Source organism: Chionomys nivalis, chromosome 4, assembly GCF_950005125.1.
Source record: "Chionomys nivalis chromosome 4, mChiNiv1.1, whole genome shotgun sequence".
In the NCBI taxonomy this organism is placed as follows: Eukaryota; Metazoa; Chordata; class Mammalia; order Rodentia; family Cricetidae; genus Chionomys; species Chionomys nivalis.
Genome location: NC_080089.1, coordinates 21,357,267 through 21,366,683, shown reverse-complemented (window position 1 = coordinate 21,366,683; position 9,417 = coordinate 21,357,267). Strand labels below are relative to the sequence as shown.

General features: G+C 52.8%; 1 protein-coding gene across 3 annotated transcripts in view; it reads left to right on the top strand.

Moving 5' to 3' along the window:
- The first annotated feature begins 1,396 nt into the window (after nucleotides 1-1,396).
- The window catches only part of Dock6 (dedicator of cytokinesis 6), a 59,783-nt gene continuing 51,762 nt past the window's right edge, over nucleotides 1,397-9,417 (top strand). For all 3 annotated transcript variants that reach the window (XM_057766649.1, XM_057766648.1, XM_057766650.1), the window contains exons 1-5: nucleotides 1,397-1,462; nucleotides 6,598-6,685; nucleotides 7,170-7,345; nucleotides 8,610-8,678; nucleotides 8,899-9,028. In XM_057766649.1, the coding sequence (XP_057622632.1) occupies nucleotides 1,419-1,462; nucleotides 6,598-6,685; nucleotides 7,170-7,345; nucleotides 8,610-8,678; nucleotides 8,899-9,028 (507 nt within the window). In that variant the 5' untranslated portion in view covers nucleotides 1,397-1,418. The remainder of the gene's footprint in view (nucleotides 1,463-6,597; nucleotides 6,686-7,169; nucleotides 7,346-8,609; nucleotides 8,679-8,898; nucleotides 9,029-9,417) is intronic.

Genomic DNA, 9,417 nt, shown 5'->3' with positions numbered 1-9,417 from the left:
GGCAGAAGCAGCTGGACAACTCTGGGCTCCTGACAGCTGTGTACATAGATTGCATGCTGGGCAAGGAGCAGACGGACTTCTAGGGGGTGCCCCTACCATCTAGGTTTCCTTTTTATGGCTTTTAAAACTCATATAGGTTTGCTGGGCAACTGGGGCAAGTCACTCTGACCTGCTGACCCGGTTTCATCATACGCTAGCATCCACAAGCGGGAAAAAGAACAGCACACGCAAAATTCTGAGGCAGTCATCCTTGGTGTTACACAGCTGCCCACTCTCCCATGTTTTGACCATGGTTGCTGGGAGGGCAGACGCTTCCCAGGGGAAGGTTGGTATATTCAGAGATAAGCCAGGACTGAACAACCCCAGAAAACTGGTGCTCGGAGAGGAATTATAGGGAAGAGATTTTAGGTCATAAATTAATAAAGACATAGCTACATCTTCTGACGGACAGAAGTTTCCAGACTGGCTCCCTCAGATATCAGTGCTGGCTTTCTGAGTCACACCTCCTAGACGGACACCCCTGAGCCTAGCTGGGCTCATCCACCATTCTACCCCGACCCAGAGATGGGCATGGAATCCCTTGAGCCTCTCGTGAGGTATACTAAGCAAAAGCCTCCATACCTCTAGACTCCAGTTTAGCATCTTGTCAATAGTGGAAAACAACAGACCTTCCCTGCCCTGTCTACTGCACAGCTATAAGCAAAAACTTAGTAATTATTGTTATTCCATGTGAGACGTTGACGTTGTTTTCTTGCCAGAGTGTCTCCGGGGACAAGCAGGGACCTACCGGGTTTTGATGCTCAGTCTTTTCCTCCTCAGCCCAACAGAAGACTCAGCTTCCCCATCTTGACCCCATTGCAAGGGGGAAATCTTCCCCCTCCATGACCCTCCCCTGTTCCACTCCCGGCTTTGCCCACCCAAGTCCAGCTCTGCCTGGCCCCAACCTGCCTTCACAAACCCCCAATTCCCTACCCATCCTAGCGATGCCCAGCCCACAATGTCCCTCCCCATCAAGGACTTCCCTCACTAGCCACGCCCACAAAGACTCCCCATCTCTCCAGTCTTAGCCGGGTCCTTATCTTAGAGCAGGGACAGCCCCCATCACAGCCTGGCTCTAACCCTTGTCAGCGCTATCTCCATCCCAGTCCCCAGTCAGAGAACAGGCTCCTCCCCATTCCCAACGTTTCTGCTCTACTCTCAGTGCTGGCCCCGCCCTATCCCAGAAAGACCCCGCCCTACCCTAGGGAAAGCTCCACCCCCGTCTGGGCCCAGTCCCATCTCTCAGCCTCATTCCGCGGCTGAGGCGGGTCCCTAGCTCAGGCCCCGCCCCATCACTACAGGCCCCGCCCCGTCCGCTCGCCAGCCCCGCCCAGTCCGACTTCCCAGACTCGGGAGACTGCGGCGGGACGCGGGGCGTCATGGCGGCCTCGGAGCGCCGCGCCTTCGCTCACAAGATCAACAGGTAGCGAGTGCGGCCGCGGACACTGTCGTTCCGGGCAGGATGGGCGGGGGCGAGGGCGAGCACTGGGGGCTGGCGAGGAGCGGTAGCGGGGGCGTGCCGGGCTCCCCGAGGACTTCCCGGAGGAGGAAGCGCATCCTGAGTCGGTGCGGGCGGGCTCCCCGGCTGCATCCCGACCCTCCAGCTACTCTCCTGTCCTTTCCTCGCCGGCCGGAGGAAATTCTCAACCCCTCCCCCGCCTAGGGTCCCAGAACCCAGCTGTCTGGGAAGAAGAAGAAGCTGCCGGAGCTGGAGGACAGCTGGGGACAGCCCCCCTCAGTCTCCTGCCTCAGCCTCTCCCCGCACCGCCTGGGCGCAGGAGGGGGGGACGAGGGGGCTGGGGACTGAACCAGCTGGTGGGCAGACGGTGGAGGGGGACAGGCGACAGATGCGCGAGGATTCTTTCCCGTGGTCACTGGTGATTGGGAGAGAGCTTGGAAGAAGGCTCAAAACTGCGGCGGGTTCGTAATCATCTCTGGAATCCGATCCACTGACCACCCTTAGGTGGGAGACGACGCTTGTGGGTCCCACACTAATGGAAACACAAGAAGTAGCCCCTCTCTTGGGTTTGCCATGGTGGGACAAACAGGTGCCAGATAGATGTGACAGAGATATGATGGGCATCTATAAGACAGGAAGCAGGTGGGGAGGCTAGTGGGGGCAGCGGCTCATCAGCTATGTGGGAGGGGCTGGTGCATTCAAGCACCTACCTAAAGGATGGAAAAGATCTCTGGTCCATCATCCAGGGAAGAAGCGAGTGCAAAGGCCCCGTGGCCCCAGAGGGAGTAGATTTTAGAGAGTCTTGCGGACCAGAAGGAGGACTTTGACTTAGCCCCAGGTGAAGTGAGAGCCATAGAGAGTTCTGGAGAGAGGAGGGATGTGACCTGGAGCAGAGCAATTGGACAGTTTTCGGGTCTCATAGTACCATGTGTTTCTCGTCTCTTAAGTCCCTATGCCCTTGAGTTTGGGTTCAAGTGAGCAAGATGGGTGTTGTCTAGGAGAATAGGAGCTGTGGAGCCCAGGGTAAGATCAGAGAATGATCCTGGGGTCCTAATGCCCTTTGGGGAAGTGTCCCAAGACTTCCCAAGAAGTTTGGTAGGTAGACAGTTTTGCATGCAGACCTGACCCTGTATTCACCTATCCTTTGAGTTTACCCACAAATTCCCAGACGAGCCCTAACATCAGGGAACTGAGTGGAGTCTTGGTTACACTTGGTTGTGTTTTGCTTGTTTGAGACAGGTTCTGACGTAGCCCACACTGACCTAAGAGTCACTGTGTAGCCAAGACTGGTCTTGAACGCCTGGCTTTCCTACCTAATGCTAGGTTTACAGGCATGCACTACACACAGTTTCAGTGGCGCTGGGGCCGGAACACGGTGCTTTCTGCATGCCAGGCAAGTCCTCTAACAGCAGAGCCACATGTCCAGCACTTTGCTTTGTGCTTGCTTTCCTTTGGAGAAGGGTTCTCGCCCTCTTCTAACTAGTCCAGAACTGACCATGTAGCCCAAGGTGGCTTCAAAGTTCAGCAGTCATCCTACCTCTCAGCTTTCTGAGTGCTGGGATGGCCACGTGAGGCACTGTGCATGTTTAACTTTTTGTTTTGTTTTGTTTTATTGCTATTTATTGAGCTCTACATTTTTCTCTGCTCCCTTCCCTGCCTCTCCCCTCCTCACTTCAACCCTCCCCCAAGGTCCCCATGCTCCCAAATTACTTAGGAGATCTTGTCTTTTTCTACTTTCTACTTCTCATGTAAATTAGATCTATGTAAGTCTTAGTGTCCACATTGTTGTCTAAGTTCTCTGGAATTGTGGTTTGTAGGATGGCTTTCTTTGCTTTATGTTTAAAAACCACCTATGAGTGAGTACATGTGATAATTGTCTTTCTGTGTCTGGGTTACCTCACTCAAAATAATGTTTTCTAGCTCCATCCATTTTCCTGCAAAATTCAAGCTGTCGTTATTTTTTCTGCTGTGTAGTACTCCATTGTGTAAATGTACCACATTTCCCTTGCGTGTTTAACATATATATGTATGTATTTTCATTTACTTACTTTATGTGTCCTTGTATGTGCCAGTGTGTGTGGGAGGTCAGCGGACAGCTCACAGGAGTCTGTTTGGTTCTTTCACTGTATAGATGCCATGGATCAAGCTGAGGTCATCAGGCTTGGCAACAAGGGCTTTTGCTCACTGAGCCATCTTGCCACCCTCACCTTGGTTTTTGAGGCAAGCCTCTTAGTGGGCTCTGAAGCTCACAGATTCAGCAAGGCTGGTTGCCCAGCAAGCTCTGGTATGCCTGCCGCTACCTCCAGCTACAGGACCCCAAGCTGATGCTTGTATGGCAGGCACTTACTGAGTCATCCCCAGCTCTTCTGTTTGTTTTGTTTTATGGGACAGGGTTTCATTCTGTGTCTAGGCTGGTCTTGAACTGGCAGCAAGGCTCCTGCTTTGGTCTCCCACTCTCAAGTGTGGGGATTACACAATCACATCTGCCTCTTTTGTCTCTCTCAGTCAGATTCCAGGAATGGATATGGCCTCTTCCTACATCCTGGACTTCCGCCACTGTGAACCGTGTGCGTGTGTGTGTAGATGTGAAGTCAGCTCATGCCCCTCCTATGTTCCATAACTCGTGTATGGAGTTAGGACAGCTTTTAGGAGTCCTTTTTCTACAGCTCATCAGGCTTGGCAGCAAGTTGCCACTGAGCCAGCCTCCCTCCATCTTACCTTTTGAGACAGGGTTGCTCACTGGGATCTGGAGCTCCAGCCAAGCTGGTTGGTTAGGGAGCCCCAGGGATCCTCTTGTCCCTGTTTCTGCAGTGCTGGGGGCTGTTGATCTGGTGTGGGTTCTCAGCTTGGGCAGCAGGCACTGACCCTGGTAGGTGTCTCAACCATTGCAGTGAGAGAGAGAGAGAGAGAGAGAGAGAGAGAGAGAGAGAGAGAGAGAGAGAGAGAGAGGTGTTCTCCTAGGATGCCTGAACCAATCAGATTTGCAAGGAGGAATGTAGAGGTTTAGCGTGTGAGCCGTGGAAGTTAGGGTTGAGAGTACAAACCTAGCCTGGGATACACAGTGAGATTGGGGCCAGCCTGTGTGCTACATGAGATCCTGTTTCAAATGTTGGGAGGCCAGAAAGATAACTCAGTCAACAAACAGCCATGCAAGCATGAGGACCTACGTACGTTCAATCCCTAACATCCATGTAAAAGCCAGGTGTGGTGGAACACCATAGCCCTGGCTCTGGGACGATGGAGAATGGTTGGCTCCCGGAGCTCACTGACCAGCAACCTATCCCAATGGAGAGAATCTTTCTCAGGAAGTAGGATGGATGGTACCAGAAGAGACATAAGAAGCTGACCTCTGGCCTCCATCTGTATACACGTCACACCCCTTCTACCCCTTACTGCCGAGCATAAGGCCATCGTAGTAATTTGGACATGTACATAGTAACAAGGCAGCAGTTCCCATGACTGGGGCTGCAAGCCCACCACTCTTTTCCAAGGCCAAGGGCTGTGTCTCATCCTGCCCCTCCTCCCCAACCCCTGTGCTTTCCCCAGCCGAAGACCACCTCAGATAGAGTGTAGCCTCCATCCCCGTCCTTGCGTCTTTTAAAAATACTAATCCTGGAGCCCTGCATGCCCAGGCTTCAGAGGATTCTGCTTTGAGGTTTTGAATCTGAACACAAACCTTCCATTTTCATTTTCATTTCACGGGGCCTGGAGAGATGGCTCAGGGGTTAAGAGGTCCCAGGTTTGGTTCCCAGCATCCACATGGTGGCTCACAGTCAGCTATAACTCCGGTTCCAGGGAATCTGACGCCCGCTCTCTTCTAACCTCTGAGGGTTACACACATACATGCAGGCAAAACACTCATGCACTTAAATAATAAACCTAAGTTTAATTTGGTGCTGGGGCCATTGAGACGGCTCAGCAGGTAAGAGGCTTGCCACCCAGCCTGACATCCTGAATTTGGTCCCATAGTGGGAGGTGGAAAACAACTCCCATGAATTGTCTTTGACTTTTATACGTACGCTGGCTAGCTGGCTTTTTCTTGGTTTTGTTTTGCTGTAGCATGACTCAGTGGTAGAGCCCCTGCCTAGAATCCCCCAATGAGGGGCTAGGGTGTGGCTCAGTGTTGGAACCCTGGCATGTAATCCCCAAGTGAGGGGCTGGGGTGTGTGGCTCAGTGGTAGAGCCCCTGCCTAGAATCCCCCAGTGAGGAGCTGAGGACATGGTCAGCTGCAGCATTTTCTAGCATGCAGGAGGCCAGAAGTCATCCTCAGCACAAAACAAAAGAAACATTGAACACCTAGAATCAACACGACCTCCTCCAAGGCTGGGATTCCAGTGCAGCAGGCCTGGCATCTGGCCGTTCTTTCTGAGCTGAGGGTCCTGTTGGCTTCTCCACCCTGGCAGCCTCACCCTAGACTCCCTGAGAACATACACTTACAGAATGCTCACTGGCCCCTCTGAGGTCAGGGTAATTGTGAACAGGTAAACTGAGGCTGGGCAGAGCTTCACAGACAGGAGGGAATAGGTTCCTGCTCTGAGTGCAGTGCCCAATTGGTGTGTTTGAAGAACCCAGGAAAGATGGAGGGATGGTGACTTCCTCTAGACATTGATGGGTCTAAGAGGGGAGGTCATGGGAGGAAACTGTCACTCCTCACGTCTGGCACAGTGACACTTCCCTATCTGATGTAGGAAGGGACCAGCAGCTTTTATCTATCTATTTATTCTTGCAGTGCTTGCAACCCTGGGACTGGAACCCAGGGCCTGCCACAGCATCAGGGCCAGCCCTCCACCACTGCCTCTCCCAGCCCCTTGTTGTTTTTAATTAGTTTACTCGCTTGGCACCCGAAGTAAGGGGACAGCCTTTGGGAGTCAGCTCCCGCCTACCATGTGAGTCTTGGGGTCTGAGCCCAGGTGGTCATGGACTTCTACCTGCTGAGCCATCTCACAGGTCTCTCTCTCTCTCTCTCTCTCTCTCTCTCTCTCTCTAAAGCTCGTTGTGTTTTTATTTTTCCTTTCATCACCCAAGTTCTCTCTTACAAATAAGCTCGCCCCCCATTCCCAAGCTTTCTTGTTCTCATAAGCCTTTTCTATCTTCCCAGGACAGTGGCTGCCGAGGTCCGGAAGCAGGTGTCCCGTGAACGCAGCGGCTCACCCCACTCCAGCCGACGCTCCAGTAGTTCCCTGGGGGTGAGTCCCTGCCCAGTGGCTGGCAGCAGTGGGCACACCCTCCTCTGATGCTGCTTGGCCATCTGCCTTCAGTGGCCAGTGAGGAGGGGGTTCTTGTCCTTCCCACATCTGTGCAAATGCAGGGTTGTGTGTTCCAGGGGTGGTCTGGGGGTGATACCGGCTTCCTGGATCACCCAGATGGGGCCTCAGACTGGAGGCTGGAAGAGACTTCCTGCCACGGGGGGAAGAGGTGGGGCCTCAGGAATTGTCTCCGACCGTTCCTTCTACCATTAGAGTCTTTCCAGACGCCAGGGTGTGATTTCCTTCCTGGAGTCCCTGGGGAGAGGGGGCAGGGCGCTGGCCAAGCTGCTATGGAAAGTCTGAGCTTGCGGGCTCCCGTCGACCCTCAGAGGCTCCCACCACCCTCTCCTGCAGTCTAAAGTCAACTGTGAGCATACTCCCTGCCTGTCACCAGTGGGAGCCATGGCCACTGTACTTCAATCAGGTCCCTCTGACGGAGGTCATAGAACCCCTGGACTTCGAGGACGTGCTTCTGAGCCGGCCACCTGATGTTGAGCCCGGTCCCCTCAGGGACTTGATAGAGTTTCCAGCCGATGACTTAGAACTACTGAAGCAGCCCCGAGAATGTCGGACCACAGAGTCTGGAGTCCCCGAGGATGGGTGCGTTCTGAACACACACAGACATCTCACTCCCTCTCCCAAAGTCTCGTACTCCCAGCTTCAACTCCAGGCCCTGGATGCCTGTGTGGCCTTGGGCAAATTACTCTCCTTCTCTGATCCTCCATTTTGGCATCTTTGACTTAAAAAAAAAAAATTGTTGTTGTGGATGTGGGGTGTTTGTGTGTGTGTGATAGGTAAGTGTGCAGAGGCTAGAGGTGAATTCAGGAATCTTCCTTTTTTATTCTCCACCTGATGTATTGAGGCAGGGTCTCTCACTTTCCAGTCAGCTTGCTCTAGGGGTGCCCTTCTTTGCCTCTTGAGTCTGGGGTTTGGGTGGGCCACCATGCTCACCCACTGTTGTTGCATGGGTGCAGGGGATCTGAACCTCAGTCTCTATGCTTGTGTGGCAAGCACTATACCTGCCCAGCATCTCTCCAGCTGCATTTTCTTTTTCACTTCTTTTTTTTTATTAATTTATTTTTATTTATGTGCATTGTTGTTTTGCCTGCATGTATGTCTGTGTGAGGGTGCCAGATCCCCTGGAACTGGAGTTACAGACAAACAGACAATTGAGAGCTGCCATATGGGTGCTGGAAATTGAACCTGGGTCCTTTGGAGGAGCAGTCAGTGTTGTTGACCTCTGAGCCATCTCTCTAGCCCCCCCCCACCTTTTTACTTTTTAAAGATTTATTAATTTTACACATATGGTGTTTCACCTGCATGCATGTCTCTGCATCACCTGTGTGCCTGGTGCCCATGGAGGTCAAAAGCGGGCGTCAGATCCTCTGGAACTGGAGTTACAAGTGATTATGAGGCCATGTGGGTGCTGCAGACTGAACTGGGGTCCCCTGTAAGAGCAGCCTGTGTTCTTAATTGCTGAGCATCTCTGCAGCCCATTGAGTTTGTGTTTTGAGGCAGGGTCTCATGTAGCCCAGGCCAGGACCTAAACATCTGGTTCTTCTGAATCTGTCTCCTTGCTACTGGGATCCCAGTGCAGATCATGCCTGTCTGCCCCAGGGCGTGGTGGTCTACGTAGTGCCGAGGATGACCCATGGCTTGGTGAACAGGAAGCTGGTTCCTTCCACTAAGCTGCATGCTTAGCCTGCTGTTAGTAAGACAGAATCTCACACTGTCCCAGCCTGGTTTGTAACTCAGAGAAATTCCCCTGCCTCAGCCTCTCAAGCATTGGTACTGACAGTTCCTTTCTCCTAGGCCTTTGGAAATGTTCCCCACCTCTGTTTACCCTCGTTGTATTTTGCTGTAGAAAGTTGGACGCCCAGGTGAGGGCTGCGGTGGCGATGTACTCGGAGGACTGGGTCATTGTACGCAGAAGGTGCGTCCGACCCAGAGCGGTTCACGGGAGGGGAAGGAGGGTGGCAGGGCTGCAGACTGTGGTTGGCCCCTCTGTTTAGCCACCCACTCTACCATCCAAGAGCAGCTGAACTTCTTTAGTAAAAAGGGGCCTTGGTAGTTGTCATGTGACTTCACTTGTATCACTGTATCAGAGCCCCCAGCTCCGCCACCTGATTGGTCCTGCCCCACCCCCCTGCTAGGTACCAGCACCTGAGTACAGCATACAGCCCTGTCACTACGGAGACACAGCGAGAGCGACAGAAAGGCCTCACTTGCCAGGTCTTCGAGCAGGATACCTCTGGGGATGAAAGGATGGGTCCTGAGGACACGGTGAGGAGCCGCTGGCTGGGATTTCTGAGGGTCAGACTCAGGAAAATGCCCTGTTAGCCTTGATTCTAGTGAGTGAAATAGACCCCAGGACTAAAAGTCCTGATTCCGTGCATTTGTCAAGTACGTGCTGTTTGGATACCAGAGACTTGCCGCTTGTGCTCCGTTCATCCAGTGATTCGGGGCCACAACCCTTATCCCTCTTCACGGGCAGAGAGACCGAGGAGAGCAAAGTTATTAATGCTTATATTTTGTTGGTCAGCATTTACTGAACACCTACTGTATACCAATATCATTTGTTCGTACTAGTAGGTTTCTGTGGTTGTTGTTAGAGGTAGTTAGTTGTAGGAGATGTGGATTTAGCTCAGTGCTGTGCAAAGCCAAGGCATGAG